Genomic DNA, 23,677 nt, shown 5'->3' on the forward strand with positions numbered 1-23,677 from the left:
AGATAGTTGGGTAAACAGTATGGTAAGCTCTCAGTAAATTTTAATTACTCTGGCGTTACTAAACTGATTATTGATATGATGTAATTAAGCACTGTGACATCTTTAAGGGCAGCCACCTCATTTTGGGGTGCTTATCAGGGAGGACTGAGCTTTGTATGCTGAAAGAGAACACTACGATATGAACAGGCCCCTCCTAAGATTCAGGACAAGGGCAGAGACGTGGGGTGAGTCTTCTGTAATTGGATCAGCTGTCTGGCTTGCCTATGATTTGGGGTCACCCTGAATGGAGGTCAAGGACTGAGGTTTTTTGAAATAATGGCCTACAGTGGCTGGACCCAAAGAGACCCCCTGGAAACAGACCCCCACACTTGTGTATGGTTGCTGTAGATTAGGGAGTCATAGCCCTGTGGGTCTCAGGGCCGCAGCCAGCAGGCCATGTGCCTGGATATGCCCCACTGATCTCACCTACTGGGTGTGTTTGTGTCTCTTCCCAGCAGGGGAGGGACCATACACTTGTCACGCTACACGGCATTCCAATAGGCCTCTGATCTCTATGAATGGGACGCCAGAAGAAGGCCCTAGACATTTGAACAAATCAGGTCATTCAGATCTGTGGTCAGCTCCTGCCTAGATATGGCCTTCCTCCTGCCAAACTGGCCCGCAGACCTCGGAAACTTGGGCTGGCTGCGGGTGACCTGGAGACACTGGTCGGTGCTGCTGTTCTGCTGGTCACTGCTGGATGCTGCCGACATGGAATCAGATTCTGTGACAGATGGCTCGAACTTGGCCTTAACTCTGGGCTTCAGAGGGTGCTGAGGGTGTTGGAAATTCCGGTAGCGTGGCTTTTTATGCACATACGTCAGCCGGTCAAGCTGACCCTCAACGCCATCATTCCAAGATTTGTAATGTGTCCGTCTCTGGAGCTCAGGAGTCAGGGCCTGACTTTCTAAACTTTTGCCAACATAAAAATGAGGAACCCCGTGGAGGTCGGTCAGGGAGCGTGGGTAGAAAGTCTGTCTGCTCATTTTTCTCCTCTGCATCTCCTCCTCTTCTTCACTGAGCTGTGGAGAGGCCCAGGGAATACACGGTTGCATGTTCCTGGGGTACATCTCCACAGCGTCCCCAAAGATGTCTACCTTGAAACGTCTTTCTGGCCAGAAAGTTGAATGGTTTTTTTGGTGAAGGTCACGTTCATTAACCATATAGTATCTGGGGGCACGGGACCTACGACCCCGTGGCACCAAGGCTGAGACCCTTGATCCATGGTCGATTTGCTGAAGGTCTTTTCGGAAAAGAGGCTCTGAGTGAACGTCTTCGACGTGCTTTGTAAACATTCCAGGTGTGCAGGATCTCTTCCTGTAAAGATCACTTGTGCTTGCACACAGGCCATGTGGATACCTGAAAGACAGAGGTGGTTAAACTCCTGCAGCCTTGGTGCTCACAGACCCCTATGCTGTCCCAGCACTGCGAGCCGGAACAGCAGTTCTCTGCATTTCCACCGAAACTTGTTCTGAAATGTTAATGGGTGTCCAGTGGGGAATTTCCCAGTGATCCAGTGGTTAGGACTCTGTGCTTCCACTGCAGAGGGCACGGGTTTGATCCCTGCTCGGGGAACTAAGATCCCACATGCCGTGCAGCGAGGATCAAAAAAAATATATATTCCTAATGGGTGTCCAGTGGATTGCATGCACAGGAGGCTTCGGGGAACTGGGCTAAATAGATTTCTTTACTGCTGGAATTCTCAGAACCCTTATCGTAATGATGTGCACCGTGAATCTCCATGGAGGGCAAAGAGTGTTGTGCTGGTGTATTTCATCACGGAGACCTCCTTTTGTCCAGGAGCACATAGTGGGCCTAAGAACTGTGGAGCACATGCTGGGAACACTGCCCCTCACTGTCTCTGCCATGCAGCTGTCCAGGTTCTTGGACACTTCCTCCCCATAGCCTATGTGGACAAAGAATGTCACCTGTCATTTCAGAAAACAAAGGATGTAAAGCCATCGGTCACTGCAGCTGCCCTGAAGGTGTACCCTACGGGGAGTTTGGGATGGAGAAAAACAAGATACTGGCCCTAGATAGTTAAGATGTGTATCAAAGGAATAACTTCAATGAGCTCAGACTCTTGCATATTCCCCTAGAAGATAGAAAAGCACTAAAATCATTAACTTGAAATGTCTGTCTTTTTGTGATTAGCAGTAAGGCTTTGATGTCCAACCACGTGGGTTTTTTTCAGCAAAAACTGCTGTATCTCCTAGCTCTTTCTTTGGAACGGTCCTTCAGAGCCATCTGAGAGGCCGTGTCCCAGGCCATAGTCCTCAGTAAGTCCGCCAAATAAAACATAATTCTCAAATTTTAGGTTGTGCATTTTTTTTCAGTCGACTCCTATCCAGGACTATTGGAATCTCTCCTCTGTACCAAAGCCCAATAGATACATGAAGACAACTCCTAATATAGCAAGATTTTGAATTCTTTGTTCACTTAGTCATTGTTTTTACAAACAAAACAACCTCACCCCTTACCCCTGCCAAACAACTCTCCTATATATTATCTATATTGCTTTCACTGTGTTACATTCAGGTCAGATATAATTCTCCATGTAAGTTAGGGTCAGTGCATCCTTCTAGATGTCCTACCTCCCTGAAAAGAATGCAGGGTTCTACTGCTTTCTTATGTGTAGGTACAACTGAAATAATTGACCCATACAAATGCAGAAATGATCTTGCCCATAACTTGGCCAGCCTGGAACTAAAATATAAAAGATCTTGCCGATAATATAGCCAGTCTGGAGTGAAAAAATAAAAGATAAAAAAAAATTTAAACAACAGCATCCTACTGTATAGTACAGGGAACTATTGATATATTCAGTATCTTGTAATAACCTATAATGGAAAAGAATATTCAAAAGAACATATATACATGTTTATATAACTGAATCACTGTGCTGTACACTTGAAACTAACACTGCTGTGTAAATCAACTATATTTCAATTAAAAAAAAGAGAGATAAAGTCCCAACTCCAAAGAGGCTCAAAGGTCTTAGTGGTCTGTATTACACTTCTTTCCAGCATCATCTCTGGCTTCCCTCCAGGCTCCCTTTGCTTCAGTCATTTCCCAAAGATGCCTCACTTCTTCATAACATCATACCTTTGTTCATGCTTATTCTCCACTATGGTACATTCTTTTTTTTTCTTTTTGGTTTTTATTTTTAAATTTTTTGTGTTTTCTTTGTAACATTCTTTCTATATCCCCCCACCCCAAAATATTAAGTAGAGATTGGTTAAATAAGTCATAGCGTATCTAGACAGTGGAATAGTAATTGACCTTTCCTCTTTATTGAAGTATAACTGACAAATAAAAATTGCGTATGTTTAACGTGTACAACTTGATTTAATATATGTATCCATTGTGAAATGATTACCACAGTCAAGCTAATTAACACACTCATTATCTCACAGAGTAACCAGTTTTTGTTTTTGTTTATGACACATGTCATTGTCTCCTTATTGTTTGTTTTTATTTTTTTGCAGTACGCGGGCTGCTCACTGTTGTGGCCTCTCCCGTTGCAGAACACAGGCTTCGGACGTGCAGGCTCAGCGGCCATGGCTCACAGGCCCAGCCACTCCGTGGCATGTGGGAGCCTCCCGGACCGGGGCACGAACCCACGTCCTCTGCATCGGCAGGTGGACTCTCAACCACTGCACCACCACGGAAGCCCTCATTGTCTCCTTTTAATAGAAGGATTTAATTGACTAAGAACTGAAAACTTTTAAAAATAAAACTGGTATATGGCTTAGGCAATACTGTCTATAACCAACCAAGAATGCTCTGGAACATATTCTAGTTTCTTTCTTAATAAATAAAAAGAATCGTACACTGTGACCAAGTGTCGCTTATCCCAGAAATATAAGAATTGTTTTTTTTTAAGTCTTAATTTAAAAAAATGGCTTTTCATTAATACCAGTTTATCACTCAACACTATGGTACATTCTTGATTCTTCTCCATTTGGTGAGATCTTACTTAGTTTTTAAGGTCCAAGTCCAATATAATTTCTCCTATGGAATATTTATCCATTCTCCATGTAGACTTTATCTCAATCCCCCTTGTCCTCTGAAAACATACTGTTTATCACAGAAGCATAGCATTGATCACATTATCTAATATTTAACTACATCCTTCTCTCACTATACTTTCAACTCTTGGAGGCAGAGATGTTTCTGATTAATCTGTATTATCCATCACAGAGAGTACGATAGAGTTGGTTCTCAATAAAAGTTTGTTGAATTAGATACTAGAGAATTCTTTACAATACAAACGTGTTTGGATTATGCTAATTTGGAATCTTTTGAGTTACAGTGTTATTGCCATTGACAAGCAAACAACTAATATTCTAATTAAAATTAATCCCTCTATTCATTAAACCAGGTCCCCAATGGAAAAAAAAATTTTTAAGGCATTTTCTTTTCTTAGGCTATAGAAATAAATACCCTAGGTTGGCAGGAAGGTTTGCTTATAGATTATATGGCAGAAGGCCAATGAGGAAGAATTTGTCCTGTTTGACAAACTTTGTCCCCTCATTTCTTCTCAATAGCAGCTGTCAACAGTCAGAAATGGCCTTGTGGCCTTCAGGCAGAAATGGAATTTAATGGCTCTTACTTCCTAAACCTGTTAGGGCCTTTGAAGCCCTAATGGTTTTTTTGTTTTGTTTTGTTTTTGATGCACAAAAACTGAACTATAACTTTATTTTATATTTGGAAATAAACACAACAAAAATAAGAACGAATTTTTGTCCTTCTAAAACGCTCCATCAGGTCTGGATGACTGGGACAGTCTCCTCTGCTCTGAAAGACCTGTGTTCTTCTCGATGGGAAAATAATGCTCTGATCTCCTGCTTCTCTTCATTACCTAATCCTTCCTTATCCGTTGCTGTCCCTAATATTGCAGCATCCCTAATGGCTTTTTGTCCTGCTCTTTATGGCTCTGGGCCATCACTGGTAAGTATTACCCAGGAGGCAGATTTCCTGCCAAGCTGCAGTTAACTCACCTGGTAGAGTTGTGCCCCGATCTGGAGATGCCAGGAAGAGGCAAGCTGGGACTGCCAGGTCCTGGCTGGGGACTCGGGGGCGTGGGCCGTGTGATGGTCTCCACCCTGCTACTCTTGCTACTTGATGAGTCGAAACTGACCACATTGCCATTGTTTTGAGGTGTCACCGAGTGAGCCGAGGACAGCTGGCTGCCGAAATCGCTGTCCTTTGGAAACCTCTTGGTGCTTTCGTCTTGGGTTTGGATGCGGGCTGCAGGAAGAGAGAGGGTGAGGGGAAGACAAGCTGAGGGGGGACACGCTCAGGTTGGTTTCGCTGCAAGTGTCCTGACTTCCAACAGGTGGGTCTACCAACAGTTGTGTGCACTTGCAGATACTCCTGACCCCATGGATGACAAACATTTCATAATTCAAATCATTTTTTCACTGAGAGTTGGAGCTGGAAGGGAGTGTAGGAGGAATCAAATGAACCCTGAGGCTTGAGACATGCACCATCTGATGCCCCCATTAGCAAAGTGGGTTATTCACCAGCTTTGGGGCTCTGGTTCATTATCTATACAATTGATACGATGAAGCTTAGATGATAATTATGATTCTTTGGAAACAGTTCACAGAGCATTCTGAAAAAAAGTGTGGTCTTGGGCTTGAAAAACATTAGATGACAATATTGTTATCCTGAGGAAGTCCCTAGTTTCTGAAGGCAACCTGAACTAAACTTAATTATGCTTCATTGGCAAATAATACTTGATAATTACAGCGGAATTTTATAACATGAGCTGCAGTCTCTTTCCATAGCAGTTTTTAAAATTTTTTTTATTTGATATTGGAATATAGTTGATTAACAGTGCTGTGTTACTTTCAGGTGTACAGCACAGTGATTCAGTTACACATGTACATGTATCTATTCTTTTTCAAATTCTTTTCCCATTTAGGTCGTTACAGAACATTGAGCAGAGTTCCCTGTGCTATACAGTAGGTCTTTGTTGGTTATCTATTTTAAATATAGCAGTGTGTACATGTCACTTTCCATAGCAGTTTTTATCTGTAGGCTTGCTCTCTGAGGAAGTGGATGGAGCAAACACAACCCTTGTGGCCTCATGACTCTTATTCAGGTATTTTCTTGGAAGGAAACACATCCCTCCCAATTAGCTCTGCATTGAAGCAGACAAAGGAGTTGGCCAAAAAGCCTTTTTGGGTCTCATTTTTGTTTATTTTCTGAGGAAGAATATGGACTACGTACGCCATTTTGCCATTGCCCACTGATCTTATTAGTGGCTCCAAGTGGCAGGCATGTTTCCTTTGAGCTGCACCTGCTCACTTTCCCCTCCCTTCAGCTCACACCAGACTTGTGCTCCTTGTATTATCATTCTTTCTTTCTTTTTTTTTTTTTTTTGTGGTACGCGGGCCTCTCACTGTTGTGGCCTCTCCCGTTGCGGAGCACAGGCTCCGGACGCGCAGGCTCAGTGGCCATGGCTCATGGGCCCAGCCGCTCCGCGGCATGTGGGAGCCTCCCGGACCGGGCCACGAACCCGTGTCCCCTGCATTGGCAGGCGGACTCTCAACCACTGCGCCACCAGGGAAGCCCGTATTATCATTCTTTCTACAGGGAGGCTCTTTCCTTTTCCCTCGATGAGCCCAGATGGGAACAAGTGTGTCCAGGTGCTGCTGGGGAAGATGGGAAGAAGTGTGCCCATTGGGTTTGGATTTCATACTAGGGAATCTGTTTCCATGGCTGGACCTGCCCACCTGGCATTGCTCTGCAGGCAGGGACAGAGAGGACATGACCTAAGGGGCAAAGAACTGGGGAGGGGGGCTTGCAAGGAAAAAACGGGCCACTGAGAGGAAGTACACAAAAGTGAATAAGGCCAAGATGTTCTTACGGGTTTTCTTCAGATTTTTGTGCTTCTTTTTCTCTCCTACTTCAATGTTTCCTTGTGATTTCAGATGTGTTTTGGGGTTTTTCACAGGTCTGGGGCTGATGTAAAAATTATAGATATAAACCAACATTTATATCCCTAGATTTTTATTGTGTCTAGTTAATTGTGAAAACCACAGTTGAGTAGGAATGTTTATTCGTGATGAACCTTAAACTGCTGTTTTTTAAAATGCTCACCAACTGAGACATCGGGGATTTTTGTTTGTACTTACCTTCTACCATTTGGGCAACCTTCTTCTTATCTTCAGATCTTGCCTAAAATATAAATGATAACCATATGATTGTTTTGGATTTAGCAGGAAGGAGTAACAAATACTGTTAAGTCCCCACATATGAATGGGTTCCATTCCGAGAGCGCGTTCATAAGTCCAATTTGTTCGTAAGTCCAACAAAGTTAGCCTAGGTCCCCAACTAACACAATGGGCTATACAGTACTGTATTGGAATAGGTTTATAATACTATTATAAAATAATGCACAAAAACAAACAAACACACACAAATAATACATAAAAAAACCCAAAAAATAAAGAAAACATTTCTAATCTTACAGTACAGTACCTTGAAAAGTACAAAAAGTACAACAGCTGGCATACAGGGGCACGTTCGCATCTTTGAAAGTTCTCAACTTGAAGGTTCGTGTGTAGGGGACTTGCTGTACTATTCTTGGGGGTAGGGGTGGGGAATGATGTAGGTATCACTGCTAATCCTTTGGGCCATGGCTGAGCTACTGCCGTCACCTGGGGACACTGTGCTCTGGTCCTAAGCCTGTTACTTGAATGAATAAATGCTGACACCTGAGAGCTGAAGTTTTATCCCTGGCAAGTTTCATTTTTAGGGGCAGCTCTTTGACAGACCATGTTGAGACTCTGCTAAGCATGGTTTGGCTGAGACACAGAAGAGAAAATATGGATCAACCACATGGGAGATGTGTATTTCCACAAGAATGCCCTTTGCAACTCCAGATGCATTTCCTTCTTTTTTTTTTTTTTTTTTTTTTTTTTTTTTGTGGTCATGCCATGTGGCACATGGGATCTTAGTTCCCTGACCAGGGATCAAACCTGGGCCCCCTGCAGTGGGAGCATGGAGTCTTAACCACTGGACTGCCAGGGAAGTTCGTAGATGCATTTCTTATTTGACTATATATGAAATGAGTTGGTGTTTCTTTACATGAATTGATATTTGTGAGAGTTGTTTTTTTTTTTTAAAACGGAGAAATGTGGAAGTTTTTTGCGTGGGGTTCTGGGGCTGGGTGAAGCGGGTGAGGTATCCAGGGGTCAAATTTAAGGAGGTGCTCACTCTTGGGGCTGTGGGAGTGCAGGGTCGGTGTGACCCTGAGAGTCTGTGCCTCTAAGTTTGGCAGCCTGGTGCCTCGCTTGCCTCACCCCGGTCCTGGCCCTGGGGGAGCACCTAGGGTGTGCAGAGGAGGAGAAACTGTGGAAGGATTGGGGAGTGTTGGTTTCCCTCTGACTGTTCTGAGATCTATGGTTTGAGCCCCAGATGGGAGAGAAGGTATAGTAAGTCCCCCACATATGAACCTCAAGTTACGAACTTTCAAAGATGTGAAAGTGAGTTCCATCAGCATCAGGCGTGAGTGACACTGCAGCTCGCCCTCCGTCTCCTGTTGCTGACAATCCTTCAGCTCTACCATCTCCCACCTCCTCTCCCTCCTCCAGTCACTAACTCTTCTTGCCTGTTCACTCGATGCCAGCCCCTGGACGCCAGCTCTTGTACTGTACTACTGTACTTTTCAAGGTACTGTACTGTAAGAGTCAAAATGTTTTCTTTAGTTTTTGTGTTTGTTTTTTACACATTATTTGTGTGAAAAGTATTATAAACCTGTTACAGTACAGTATTATGTAGCTGATTGTGTTAGTTGGGTACCTAGGCGAACTTTGTTGGACTTAGGAACAAATTGGACTTACGATTGCGCTCTCGGAGCGGAACTTGTTCGTATGTAGGGGACTTACTGTAATGACAACCAGAATTTAAAAGATATGAAAAAGGTGGGTCTTTGGGTCCAAACAGTGTCTTTGGGCTCAGATGTCCAACTCGACATGGGATTAGGGAGGGACCCTTTCTCCCTGCCCAGTCAGTGCAGCCAGCAGAAGAGCCCAGTACATTGCAAGTCTGGTGTGGCCACAGGAGGGGGAGATGAAGTGCTGAGGGCATGAGCAAGGCCTCTAGGAGAGGAGGCTCATTCTGGCAATTGAGGGCCTGGGTATTTTCTTAGAAACAGCCCTGGGAGATCCTGGCTGGGGAGGGGTGGCCTTGCACTCTAGCACGTGGCCAAGAGTCCTAGTAATTTGAAAATGTGACCTCACTGGTATTCCCTGGCCAGGGAAATCAGTCAGATGGTTGATGCACATTCACGATAGCAAAGGTTACGTAATACTTGCGTTTTGTATCTGCATTCTGAGCTGGTGGTTGCTGAGCTTTAAGGATCTTGCGATGCTCTGAAGGTAATAGATGAGCATGCTAGGGCAGAACAGCACAGGGCGGTGAGTGTACTTCATCCCCCTTGTCGGGCTTTTGTGTTCCCAGCCAGATGTGGGCTACCCACCACCCCACCACCCCCTGAGGACAAAAGGTATCAGTGAGTTTTCAAGCTGGCAAGTGCTGGGAAGGAGCTGCTTTCCTTTTCTCTCTCCTGATTTTCAAAGCAACCTCCACTGACCTGGAATTCTGCATGGATGACAGCAATAAGGAAGGAGTGAAGATGGGAGAGGCATGTTACAGTGTATCATGGTAGGAGTATTGGATCAACTACTTGATGTTATTTCCCCTTTAAGTTAAAACAGACGCAAGTTAGCTGCACTGTAAAATTCCATGTTGAGATTAAACTTCTGGAAAATAAGATAATGATAATCACATTCAACCCCATGGTCATGGCCACAGCGATCGCCGAAATGCTGTTGACGAATCAGTCATGCTCTACCTCCCTGGCCCCTGTGTGATTCAGCATCCCTGCTCAGATCATCAGGCTCCGTAAGTGACTTTTCAATGAGCTCATTGAATTTATACAGTTATTGGAAAGCAGTGCTTTCTTCTTGGCCAAACACGCAGAAGTTCCCCCAAAGCAGGCAGGAAAGTACTCACAAAAGAAGCAGCACAGCTGGCAGGACAACCACAGGGCTACTGATGTACCCAACCACAGAGCCAAACCACGCGGGAAAATCCCTCTCAATTGTTTCTGACACGATGTCATAAATTTTCTCTTGTCCGCTGTGAGGAAGAAAACCATAATTCCAGATTATATTGCTTTTGGAAGAAGGATCCTGCAAGCCATTATAAAAAAGAAAAAAGGCTAGCTAGCTGGAGTCCAACCCTTAAAGTCAGTTTCAAAGCTAAAGTAAGTATCTGATGAATGTGAAAGATACATAACATTCCTGAAATGATTTCATCTGAAGTAGTCATTTAATTAACCTGTAGGTTTGAAGATGGGGTCAATAACTACATGGCGTGTGTGTGTGTGTGTGTGTGTGCACGCACGCGTGTGTGTGTATGTATAATGTATACAAAGATAGACTCTAAATGTTACGTATACGTTGTATCAAAACTGACTTAAAGCAAATGCTAGGTGAAGATAACTCAAGGGACTTCTGTCTTTTTTTTTTTTTTTTTTTTTTTTTTGCAATACGCCGGCCTCTCACTGTTGTGGCCTCTCCCTTTGCGGAGCACAGGCTCCGGACGCACAGGCTCAGCAGCCATGGCTCACGGGCCCAGCCGCTCCACGGCATGTGGGATCTTCCTGGACCAGGGCCTGAACCCGTGTCCCCTGCATCGGCAGGCGGACTCTCAACCACTGCGCCACCAGGGAAGCCCGGGACTTCTGTCTTGATGCAGCTAGATAATGTAGAATCAAAAGTGACATGGACTGGGCTTCCCTGGTGGCGCAGTGGTTGGGAGTCCGCCTGCCGATGCAGGGGACACGGGTTCGTGCCCCGGTCTGGGAGGATCCCACATGCCGCGGAGCGGCTGGGCCCGTGGGCCATGGCTGCTGGGCCTGCGCGTCCGGAGCCTGTGCTCTGCAGGGGGAGAGGCCACAACAGTGAGAGGCCCGCCTACCGCAAAAAAAAAAAAAAAAAAAAAAAAGTGACATGGACTATCTTTTAATAAAAGCTTTCTGAGTTCTGGAAGGGAAAGATTGACCAGGTAGAATTTCCTTCTAGCCTTGGAGCAATGCCATTTCCCGTTTTGATTTGAAGTGGGCTGTATATTTTAAAGATGAGCACAGAGATGATCATACTTGAGGGCAGCCTGCTTAGCAAGGAAAGGGAAATGGTCTTGGATTCAAAAGACATGAGTTGGAAGTTTTTCTCTGCTGTTGACCTGTTCTGTGAGCCAGGAGGAGAATTCAGTTTAATGCAGGGGTCCTTCCTCTATAGTTGTCAGTAGCTCCAGGCAGAGTGGACTGAACTAAGAGAACTTACCTAAATGGCCCGCAATTTAGAGATGGCTTGTACCGGACAATAGCAAAAATGGTTGGCAGCATGCATAGGAAGAGCATAAACAGGAGCATTGCCAGGTAGAAGTTGTTGGATCTGTAAAGAAACCAAAGGCCAGGCACTGAGTTCACTCTCTGGCCAGCTGCCGATGATGTATGTGCACCCCCCTGCCCCCCCAAAACAAGACCGACACAGAAACTGTAGCCCTGGCTCTTTGCAAACAGAAAAATCCTCCTCCCATCACTGCCTAGGAAAGGGTCTGTTATAGGATCAAAGGCAATTTAGCAAACTAGAAATGGATGCTCAACGGGAATTCGTGGATCACCCAGCCCAACCTGTTCATCTACTAAACGCTTGCTGAGCACCTGTCCACCTCAAACCAAGAGACGGGTGGCCCCATGGCCATCACACAATAAACTTAATTTCATGGAAAAATCTTAGCACCTATGCCCCACCCAGCTGAGTCTTTACCTAGTGGTTCCCTGTCCTGTTCCCAGCCTTGAACTTGTCCCCTATGTCTGAGGATGGTTTGACTCTTTTGTTACGGTTCTTGACTCTCTTACTTGGATGTCTCTCTCAACCTCTTATCGCTCTGCTTCTGGCTGCTCAGGGTGAATGGTCTGCCTGAGTAAGCCCTGGGCCCTAAGCTGGTCTGAAAGCTCGGCTGCCCAGGCTTCCCCTGAGGGCAGCACAGGTCTGTTTGGTGTGCAAGGCCCTGTGTATAGTCCTGAAAAGAGAATGAATGCTCTGTTAACCCTGAGACTCTCAGCCTGCATGCTCTCTCTCTCTAATGAAATAGACTGGACTAGAAGAGAACAGAAAATATCAGGGCACATACAATGTGGTTAGGTAGGTGAGTGTTAATTTGTGAAACCTTTCTCTATTTATATACACACATTCTCTTTATATATATGTATAGACACACACACACATATATATACACTCAATATATGTATGTATCCATTTATATGTATGTGTTATGTATATTTGTGTGTATATATGTATGCATGTATTTTTATATATAGGCATACACAGATGTCAATGAATATACACATTCATATATAAATTATATATAAAACATATATATGAATATATGCATCTACACTGGTCACTAGGTGAATGATAAATACACTGTCATGCTGGTTATTGTCAAAAAGTTTGAAAGACACTGAAACACACCCACATCAATAACTATTATGTCAAAATAAAATAAATGAGTTCTAATCAAGGTGTTCAAAATGTGATATGAATTCACCAAAATGGCTAAAGTGAAAAATACAGAGAAGAGCAAGTGTTGACAAGGTTGTGGGACAACTGGAACTCTCACATGAAGCTGGTGCGAGTGGAAAGGGGTCCTCTGCTTTGGCAAAATAGTTGGCGCTCTCTCCTAGAGGAGAACACACGCGTGGCCTGTGAGCCAGCAAGAACAGTCCTAGGTATGTACCCAACAAAGGACATGCGTGAGAATGTTCAAGGCAGTGTTATTCATTATAGCTAACCACAGGAGGATGGATAAAGAAATTGGGGGGGGTTGTCCTCAATGAGGTGATTTTCACAAGCACAATATTGAGAAGAAGACAGGAATAAAAGAGGTCATACTGAGTGGGATTCTATTTACATCAAGTAAAAAACGGTGTGGCGGGGGGAACGAATTACGCTGTTAGAAGCTGGTAGTGACTGGAGTCGAGTACAAGGGGGCTTCTGGGTGCTGTTCTTGTTCTGTTTCTCCATCTGGGGGCTGGTTACAGAGTTGTGTTCAGTTTGTGAATATTCATCAGGCCGGATATTTGTGATGTGTGCCCTTTCTGGATAATTATTAAACTTCAGTAAAAAGTTGTAAAAGATGTGGCATGAGCTTAAGAAAAGTCATGATTCATTTGAAGGGTGGGGCATTGGCAATGGCTTCAAGGAGGAAAGGCAACTGGAGGGCAGACAAGATTTTGACAGGCAGGGAGTTGGGGAGACCCCCTTGCTGGAGGTCACTCTGGCTAAGGCGAGTGTGGGTGATGTGAGTTCTCTCTGTGAAGCGGACTTGACGCTCACTGACCTGGAGGCTCGGAAGACTTGCTGGTGGGGCACGTTGCAGGTCAGCACAGCCCAGCTGCGCAGGTACATGAGCCCAATGAGTTTGAGGACGTTGAAGGCAGGGAGACATGGCGAGAAGAAGGCTCCCATCCTGAAACCACAATGGGAGGCCAGTTAGCGTCTGTTCTCCTCTGGTCTACCTTGGTTCTGAGAGCTTGAGATTTATACTCTGTGCTTAAAGAACTGAAGAAGCCCCTGGAGATCTGAGACCCCAACCTTCCACCTGCTGGAGATAAGACAAGTCACTTCTGCAGATTAGCAGGGAGCCTGTTTGAAAATATCCTCTTGGCACAAGGATGCTAAGTGTCTCCTGCCTCTTCACACTTAGCAAAGGAAAGGCCCTCTTCCGGTCAAGAGGCAAATAGTGGATAACTGTGGTTTCGGGCAAGCTCTAGATTTTGCCTGTCTATGGGGTTGGTGGGGCTACGTTAATAAATTATTGACTTTCAGATTTGATCAACATTATGTGAAGCAGAGCTACTTTTGTTGGACCTTGTGCTAAGCATCCTCACACATTTTGGCCCATTTAACCTTCTGCAACCATAAAAGGAGGGGTAAATATCCAAAGTTTTTAGACATGAAATGTGGGTCTGGGAAAATTAGGTGATTTGCCCAGAGACTAATAAAAGGGAGACTCTATATCATCCAAACTGAGAGACCTTTGAGAGTGACAGATCTGGGATAACATCCCAGGAAAACAGAGGTATACCTACCCTGCAAATAAGTGCCAAATATGGAATGAAACACAGATCTTCTGACTTTAAGGCTAAATCTGCTTATACTGGATGTTCATGCAATACAATACTTGTGAAGTTTGGACTTAGCAGCAGGAAAATAGATACAAAGAGAGGTTTAATAAGTAAAACTGTTTTTTAAAAAAACTTTTGGTTTCTCACATCAGGCAAGACACTTAGCTTCTCTTTTCCTCAGTTTCCTCATATTTAAAATGGAGAAAATAGTACTAATTACCTCATAGGGTTTCTATAAGGATTAAACCAGTTATTACAGGGAAAAACATGCCCGACATTCTGGCAAATGTTAAGTAAATGTTTTGTATTATTTTTAATACTGTATTTGTGAAAATATTTTTCAAAATAAGTGGACTCTAAGAATACAGAATTTGAGTAAAGGGATATTACTTTATATTCCATTCCTCCTGCATTTTACTGAATGATTATGAAGAGAGATTGTGTCTTCTGAAGGTATGGGACACCCAGGTTCTTCTTCTTTTTTGTCGTTTGCTTGTATTTTAACAAATAGCACTTTTTGTGGTCCAGTAGGGAAAGCCAGAGATGGAGGGTTGGTTAGGGAGCTCTCCGCCGTGTCCCCATGGACACACACGTCCATGTCGATCAGATGATCCCTTTCAGCCTTTAGTATCTTTAGGAACATGATTGCCTTGGCTGGGGGCTGCCCTGGGTGAGCAGATCTCCCCTAGGATGGGTCTATCTTTCTGGGGGATAGTCATGCACCTGGGCTCAATGTCCAAGTGAGAGTACGGAAGGAGAGTGGGTAGCTGAAGGCAGGCTCCCCAGCTGTGACACAGCCACTGATGGAAGTCCTCCTCGGGGGTCAGCAGCCTCTCCTCCTAGCCTCCCCACAATCCTCCCCAGCAGCTTATTCTACTGGTTCTTGTGCAGTTTTGTTTGTTTTTCAGTGACCGATAGTGGCCTAAAAATGGACTATTTCCTTCCTCATTCCTTTCTGCAAAATGCTTAGAAAACCATTACTGAAATTACTATATATGTGAAATAGTTCAATTAGAAACTGTTTATGTCCTTTCTTGACTCTTATGACTGTGTTTATTACGGTCATGTCCCATCCAGACTCGGTAAATTAAAATCTTAGCCCAGATTAGATGTAAGCACAGCAGGAAGAAGCTTTGCTACGTACCAAATCATTCCTTGGTTGTAGACTAAATGTAACACGTTCTCTGCTATTTTGAATTCCCCGTATTCAGGCTACAAGAGAAAACGAACTTCTGCATTAAAAAACATTCCAAATTTCTTTGCATAAACCAGTTCACTATAGTCAAATACACAGAATTCTTTGCCCGCCTAGATACGTAGAGATCATTGTCTGTGAGGCCATCCCAGCAAATGGTAAATGTAAGAAAGAAATGGAAACTCAGCTTTGTACAGCCTTTCCTTCTTCCCTCACGTATTTTCTCTCAGCCATGTCAGTTTCCCAGCCTGGCCATCAGGAAAGGATGGATCTGGCCATATGAACTTCTGTAATGGACACGGCATCTTACTTACAAACTTGCTCTCCAGGTCCCAACACCAGTAGTCAGTTAAGTACCGAACGAAAAGTCCTCGGAAGAAGTCTATGAGCAGAATGCTGGCCACAGTGAAGAGCATGTCAATGATGGAGAGCTTCAGCATCTCCTGCAACACAAGGTGTCCTTGGATGCCACCACGCCCTGCCCTTCCCACTGTCCACCTCTTCCTTGGGGTCCTCCCTTCTCTCTTCATTCCCATGGCTTGAGCCACTGGGGACCCTCCAATGGCGGCTTCATTTTTGGCACATAATGGCTGCTCAACAAATATTTGTTAATTTGAATTTTGATATCTGAGGCCAGCTTTACACAAAGCCAGGGGAAAAGTCTATGGTTCTGAGCCACAGACCACTTGAGGTGTCATCATGGGATATAGTGAAGGTGAAAGGCAGAGGGGTTCAGAGCACACAGTTTGGAGCAGATGCCTGGGTTTAGGGCTTCATTGTGCTTTTTTTTTTTTTTTTTGATGTGGATCATTTTTAAAGTCTTTATTGAATTTGTCACAATATTGCTTCTGTTTTATATTTTGGTTTTTTGGCACGAGGCATGTGGGATCTTAGCTCCCCGAACAGGGTTCGAACCCTCATCCCCTGAATTGGAAGGCTAAGTCTTAACAACTGGACCACCAGGGAAGTCCCCTTCATTCTGCTTTTACTATCTGTGTTTTGGGGCAAGTTACTTAAACTCTTGTGCTTCAGTTTCCTCATCTCTGCTTCTACGGATCATAATAAGATTCTAGACTAAGCACTTAGAACAGGGCCAAGCACACTGTTGATACTGCCTGAGTCTTTACACTGAGTATGATAATTCATTTTGAGACCTGGAAAAACCTAATCCCCCACTGAACTTTATTTTCTTTTTCTATAAAATAGAGATAATGACACTTCAGAGAGTCGCTAGAATTAAGTGATGAAATGGACATGGAAGGGCTTTATAAGGGAACGAGGGAGCCACCTGTCCAACGTATGTCTCCCAGCATTGGCCTTGCAGACTCTGGGTGGAAGCAGTGGTCTTGTTGGCCTCTGAGAGAGGCGAGGTGTAAGTCAGAACATTGGCTTGTTCCAGGGCCCAAGTGCTGTTTCTCCTGAGCCCTATCCCAGGCCCAGGCGTGGACCACTTCTCTTCTCCAGGGGCTGCCCTGGTGACAAAGAAGATGGTAGAATCTATCCAATGACTTGTGCTATTTGGGGGAGCAGTTTCCTGTGGAGACAGGGAAGGAAGAAGAAAAGGTTGTCCAGTTATGTGTAAATAAGAATCCATCATGAACACCAAGGATATCACTGCATGCTTGGGAATAATCTCTCTTTCTTTATCTCTGTTTCTCTCTGTCTCCGACTCTCTGTCTCTCTCTCTCTCACTATCTCTAGCTTGGTTGATAGCCACCTGACTAGAGTTGGTCCAGTAATGAACATAGAGTTGTAATGAATAGCATTGATTGGTCCCCAGTAAAGTGTCAGAGCCTGTCCTAGGTTACAGCATGTTATATTTCTCATTCTCACAAGAGTGTCAGGTAAGAATGATTATTCCATGTTACAGATGAAGGGACTGAAGCTCAGCTAGTAGAACTCAAACGCTCGAGGTCATGTTGCTAGTAAGTGGCAGGTAAGGACCCAGTCTACGGAACATCAAAGCCCTGATGTAGAACCATTTCTCCCTGTGGCCTCGCCTGTCTTATAAGCAGCAGGATTTGACGCTAGGAAGGTATGGCTTGGGTAAACAACCCTAAAGAAACCTCCTACTCCCTGCCTCCTCTTCCCCTACCATTTTGGGATAACCTCACAGGTGGGGCAGGTTTAAAATGACCTCCAAAACTACCCTAGGCTGGGATGGTGGGGCCTGCTCTGAACTGCTCTCCATAAGATATTTATTTTCTCCTGATTTTCTAAGTGAAAATTAGTCCCATGGTCTGCCATTCTCCTGGGATCATTTACAATAGCTGTTGATAAGCTTCCCTGATGGAATTCCAGGAAAGAGTGTCAAGAGACCCAGGTTCTCATTCCAGCCCTGTCACTGACTAGCCATAAATTCTGGCCTCAGTTTCTTTATCTTGGAAATGAGACCACATTTCCTATCCTTTGTTGAGAAGACCACAAATGAACTGATTTTTGAACATGATGAACAGAGTGCAAATACTAGCAGTGATATTGACAACACTGAGGATGACTCTGTATCTGTGTGTGTATGTGTATATATGTGTGTGTGTGTATGTGTATATATGTGTGTATGTATTAAATATGTATGTGTATAAGTGTGTGTATGTGTTTGTGCATGTGTATATATATATGTGTATGTATATATGTGTGTATGTGCGTGTGTTTGTGTATATATAGGTGTGTATGCCTATGTGTGTATGTGCGTGTGTTTGTGTACATGTGTATGCCTATATATGTATGTGCGTATTTGTGTATATGTGTGTATGTGCATGTGTTTGTGTGTGTCTGTATGTGTATATATGTGTGTATGTGCCTATATATGTGTGTATGTGCATGTGTTTGTGTATATGTGTGTATGTGTGTATGTGTATATATGTGTGTATATGCGTGTGTTTGTGTATGTTTGTGTGTATGTGTATATATGTGTGTATGTACCTATATATGTGTGTATGTGCATGTGTTTGTGTATATGTGTGTGTATGTGTATATATGTGTGTATGTGCATGTGTTTGTGTATATGTGTGTGTATGTGTATATATGTGTGTATGTGCATGTGTTTGTGTATATGTGTGTGTATATGTATATATGTGTGTATGTGTGTGTGGTGTGTGTGGGGGCAGTGGCTGACTGGGCACATCCCCAGGATGGAGCACTCACCTCAGTGCTCATGCTGTTAACTTTGTCCAAGAGGGCGATGATCAGACTGTAGAGGTTTCCCAGGTACAGCACAAGGACCCTGAAAGCCACAAGCCCACTTTGAATGACCAGACCACCACTCCATGGTTCTAGACTGACCACAATTTGGGAGTGACCACCAAGTTTTGGCTAAGACAGTTGTTGGTTGCCACACTTGGTTTCCTTCAGAATCAGACTGTGGGCATTAAAAAAAAAATACAGAATTCCAGAATCTACACTGTTTCAAGAGGTCTGGATGGGGTCTGGGAATCCTTTTATCTCCTTACCAGGTGATTCCACTATAGCCGATCTCTGGATCAGTATTTCAGAACCACTGGTATAGCAGACAGTGTGTGAGCTCAGGAAGCGGGGCTCTGAAGTGTAGTGTGACTTATACGTGTCCTTGTGTCATGCCTTCTGGTTTATAAAGTGATTTTCCAGGCATTATCTCATTTGAGTCTAACAACTCTGTGAGGTCCATATTATTATAACCCCCACTTAAGGGACAAGGGTACTGAACATGGGGAGGGCTTAAGTCACCTGCTCGGGTTCACACAGTTAAAAAGAGGCAGGGTGAGATTTCAGGATCTCAGTGGTCTGGTTCCGAAATACAGGCTGAACCTGTCAGACGGGCTGAATCAGTGAGGGGCTGTGGGCACATCTACACCTGCTCACAGGTGGGCAACCTTGAGTAGGTGGCACCTGCCCGCAGCAGCCTCTATCAGCCAGTGATCCAAGACCTGATGCCCGCTTCCCCAGAGTTGGAAGGTTTTGGGAAACATGCCGTGGAGTTTCCAAGGCTGCAGCCTTGGGTCTTAACAGAAACATGTGTGGGAAAATGAGATGAGAAAGGAAAATGGCAGGTTTACAGATTTACAAATCTCTCACAGGACAGTGGTTGGCACTTGGAGAATCATGAAGCCCGTGCCAGTTGGTGAAAAAGAGAAAGCAGATTTAACATGAGGAAAAGACTCCAGATTGGAACTTTGAGTCGCCCATCCCCACAGGCCTTCTTCTCCTCAGGTGTAGAGTTTACCACCTGTGGCCACCAGTGTGCAGTAGTGAGCAGGGAAACAGGGGCTAGGACACCTCCGGGGGCATCATTCTGACTCATCTTGGCTTTTTCCCTGTGCACTGTGGAGGGATTCCCTTCAGCTTCCCTTTCTAACTCTGTCTTCACCTAACACAGGGCAGGACCCTCAGAGTAAACTTGGCACTTGTTGGCTGAAGGAAGGACCGAGAGAATTTAACCTTCTGCCGTCTTCGTATCGCATGGCTCTGGTTCTCACTGTGCCCTGAATAAAAGGTAACTTCGTCTGCTGGTGAGTTAGTGGAAGTAATATATCCTACTCTTATTTCTAGAATTAGCCTGAATTCATCAGGGGTAAGTCTCTTGAAGCCTCTGTTTCTCTGGGTTTTTTTTTTTTTTGCGGTACGCGGGCCTCTCACTGTTGTGGCCTCTCCCGTTGCGGAGCACAGGCTCCGGACGCTCAGGCTCAGTGGCCATGGCTCACGGGCCCAGCAGCTCTGCGGCATGTGGGATCTTCCCGGACCGGGGCACGAACCCGTGTCCGCTGCATCGGCAGGCGGACTCTCAACCACTGCGCCACCAGGGAAGCCCTGTTTCTCTAGTTTTGAACGGGAATAATGAGGCCACTCTGTATAATAGGACTGCTGTTAGACCAAATGCAATCATAGAATTGATCCTCCCCAATGCCTGCCGTGAGGGAGTTGCTGAGGACGGCACTTCTCTGTCCTAGGTCAACAGAAAAGGTGCCGAGCAGAGCACAGAGACCAGGGTTCAAGCCTGGGGGGCTGGGAGTCTCTTCCAGAGCTGCCCTGGGTGAGGGGCTTCCACAGACCCCTTGATCTTTCGAGTGATGTTTTTCTATCTCTGAAATGACAGATGGACTTTAAGATCGTGGCAAACTACAGCCTTTTAGCCAAACCCTACCCTCTTCTATTTTTGTAATAAAGTTGCAAGGAACTCGGCCACACCCTTTGGATGATGTATTGTCTGTGGCTGCTTTTGTGCTACAACCTCAGAGTTGAGCCACAGAGACCGTGTGACCGGCACAACCAAAAATATTTACTATTTGGTCCTTTATGGAAAACATTCGCTGACTCCTGAATGACAGCCATTCTTCTCAAAGTGATCTGTGGGAAATTTGTTCTGTGGAATGTGATCAAGCATTACAAGAGAAAGCACAATCCAAACACTGTAGACCCGGGAGGGGTGGGAGGTAGATCAGCGGGGCTCGGACAGTGCCACCCTCTGCGACAGTCACCCTAACAGAGACGGGGATTTTTCGGGAAGACAGTGATGATGCCCGCGCTAGAGAAGAAGTGTGGTTTCAGGGGGCTGGCCCCTCTGACCTCTCCCTCCCCCACCCCTACTCCCCACCTGCTGTGCTCACGTCTGCATTAACCACCTGTATTCACACCCACTGACCATCCCAGCACAGCCCCGATGCTCGATGCTCCCTGATTTACTCACAAGAACCGCTTTGAGTCTACGCTTTGGGGAATTATTAGCAAAGCATGATGTTCATCTCACGTCTAGAAAGACAGCACGGGTCTCTCACCTCTCACGGTCAGTCCACTGAGGGACCCAACGTGAGCAATACAGGGCACATTTCCCAGCATCTTCTTGGTCCTCTTTCTCTTGTATCTGCTTTTTCTGCCTGTTCTCCCCGCTTCCCCTCCCCCTCCCTCTCTCCCACCTCCCCTTCCTCCGCTTGTTCTCATCACCACCTTTTCACCCGTTTCTTCTGTCCTGTCCTCCTGGTCCATCCTCTCCAGCCCCCTCCTCTCTCCCTTGCTTCCTCTTCCCCCTTCTTCCCACCATTCTCTGCTGTAGTATCCTGCTTTTCTTGAGATGCAGCCGTAGGGGAAGTCCTGTGCTAAGTTTTGGGGGGAACGAAGCAAGCCCTGGCTCCCAAGGGACTGAGTTCCCACAGTGGGTGGCCGGACGGGTAACCCACAACAAGCCATTTCCCAGCGGGGTGGTGGTACCTTGCCAGCTGGAAGCGCAGTGTGGTCCGTGGGTGGTACATCTCCAAGGCGGCGATGAGGTCAAAGGCTGATGGTGCCAGCATGGTGACGAGGGACACTACCACGCTCACCTACCAAGAGAGGGTGTGCCCCACTGAGCTCCTCGGGGCCCCGCATCCCAGCCTCCCTCACCTCGTAGCTAGTCTGTAGCCTAATGTTTGGTCAGGGAGGGGTGTATTCAGAGGGTCATGCAGTTCTTACATGGAAAACCTCCCCCAAATCTCGGCTAATTAGCTGTTTTCAAAAGGCCACTTTGCCATGGGTTTATTCCTTCTAGGAACACTCCTTAATCTGAAGACACTTGTACATGTCTTCTGGGATTTACTGGTGTTTCTGCCACCTTCTCCAATTACCATCTCATTCTATTTCTACTTCCCTTACCTTGGATGGAAGAAGGAAATAACTGTAACTGTTAAGAATAGAAAAGGGAAGTCTGAGAGGTAATTTAATATTCTTTCTGCACACGGAAGATTAATTATCTAGAGAATTATGCCTGGCTCTTGTTTCTCTGTACTTATGTACTTTCTCTGCAAATGAAAAAGGAGGCTTAGCTGGTACACAAGAGGTGTAAGCTAAAGGAAGAAATAATTTCTGAATTTACCTTTAAAATATCTATCTGCACACAAGCCCATATTTATCAATATATAACCCACTTAATTGACATAAAACACGAAGAGGTATGGGAAGAGATTACCTAATGCAGCCTCAGATTTTGAAAAATTATTGTACATTGAGGATAAATTGCTAAGTATCACCTTGCCTGCCCGCTTTGCTTTTTAAATCCCAAGGATGAAAATCATTTTCATACAAGTGGTCTGAGAGGTAGCATCTGTGCTATTTCTACCACTCAAATCTTTACAGGTAAATTGAGCCAAGTGTTCAGGACAAGAGTCTTGCAATAAATATTAAAAATTATAAAATTGTTTATAACCTTCTTCTTGGTAATTTTCTATTCATGGGAATAGTCCCATAAATGGAGGGGAAAGAGCATTTAAAAAAATAAGCCATTGGTGTGGGGCTGTTTGGGAAGCATTTGTGATTTAGGAATATGGAAAGTGGGCTTCCCTGGTGGTGCAGTGGTTGAGAGTCCGCCTGCCGATTCAGGGGACACGGGTTCATGCCCCAGTCCGGGAGGATCCTGCATGCTGCGGAGTGGCTGGGCCCGTGAGCCATGGCCTCTGGGCCTGCGCGTCCGGAGCCTGTGCTCCGCAACGGGAGAGGCCACAACAGTGAGAGGCCCGCGTACCATACAAAAAAAATTAAATTAAAAAAAGAAATATGGAAAGCACCTAAATGTTCAATAATCCCCACATGGTCAACTTTGACACATGCAATGAAAGGCAGTGCAGTTGCTAATGCAAGTCTAGGTGAAGTCAGTTTCTGGAAACGTGTATATAAAGAAACATGAAGCCAGAAAAGCAAAGCACAGTCAGCAGCAAAACTCAAAACTAAAGACTGTGCAAATGCCTGAAGGTGTTTTTGAATCAAAATCTTCCTTATTAAGACCAGTGAAATCATTTAGCCAAGTCTGGGTGTTGCCACTCTGGCTCCCAGCTCTTGCAGTCCGTGCTCTAGAAGAAGACTACAATTTTTCCGTGGAGATGTTTCCAGGGAACCCACTTAAGAAACACCCAGGAAACAGAGGGGCAGCTACTGTTGTGTGGGTACCTCGTTCTTTTCCCAGAGCGTCAGCTCCTTCTTGGACTGTGCCAGCTTCTGGGACCGGTCCACCACGAAGTAGATAAGATAGATGCTCCCAGCCAGCGAAAGAAGCACCAAGATGTTGGCGATGACCCTCAGGCAGATCGTCACTGCCCTGCGGGGAGAGGCAGGTATGAGGACGATATACCGGGCTCTGCACAGGGCACCCTGATGCACAGAAAAGGCCAGGGAAGGATGGGAAGACATTTACTGCCAAGTGGATTCTCCGCCCTGAAGAATCAGTGTTCTTCCCTCACCCCCCAGAATCCCTCATTTCCTAAGAGATCAACAGTGAGTTATAAATCTAAGCC

The 23,677-nt window shown here is 45.1% G+C and overlaps 1 protein-coding gene across 1 annotated transcript in view; it reads right to left on the reverse strand.

Annotated features, from left to right (window-relative positions):
* Nucleotides 1–578: 578 nt before the first annotated feature.
* The window catches only part of TMC3 (transmembrane channel like 3), a gene marked incomplete at its 3' end in the record, with an annotated part of 46,732 nt that continues 23,633 nt past the window's right edge, over nucleotides 579–23,677 (reverse strand). The window contains exons 10-22 of the mRNA XM_081228457.1: nucleotides 23,334–23,481; nucleotides 21,627–21,736; nucleotides 18,594–18,672; nucleotides 16,738–16,983; nucleotides 15,764–15,892; nucleotides 15,399–15,466; nucleotides 13,468–13,596; nucleotides 11,406–11,516; nucleotides 10,072–10,197; nucleotides 9,361–9,450; nucleotides 7,188–7,225; nucleotides 5,043–5,292; nucleotides 579–1,398 (exon numbers count right to left, since the gene is read on the reverse strand). Coding sequence (XP_081084583.1) covers nucleotides 579–1,398; nucleotides 5,043–5,292; nucleotides 7,188–7,225; nucleotides 9,361–9,450; nucleotides 10,072–10,197; nucleotides 11,406–11,516; nucleotides 13,468–13,596; nucleotides 15,399–15,466; nucleotides 15,764–15,892; nucleotides 16,738–16,983; nucleotides 18,594–18,672; nucleotides 21,627–21,736; nucleotides 23,334–23,481 — 2,344 coding nt within the window. The remainder of the gene's footprint in view (nucleotides 1,399–5,042; nucleotides 5,293–7,187; nucleotides 7,226–9,360; nucleotides 9,451–10,071; nucleotides 10,198–11,405; nucleotides 11,517–13,467; nucleotides 13,597–15,398; nucleotides 15,467–15,763; nucleotides 15,893–16,737; nucleotides 16,984–18,593; nucleotides 18,673–21,626; nucleotides 21,737–23,333; nucleotides 23,482–23,677) is intronic.

Source organism: Mesoplodon bidens (assembly GCF_964165515.1).
Source record: "Mesoplodon bidens genome assembly, chromosome: 3".
NCBI lineage: Eukaryota > Metazoa > Chordata > Mammalia > Artiodactyla > Ziphiidae > Mesoplodon > Mesoplodon bidens.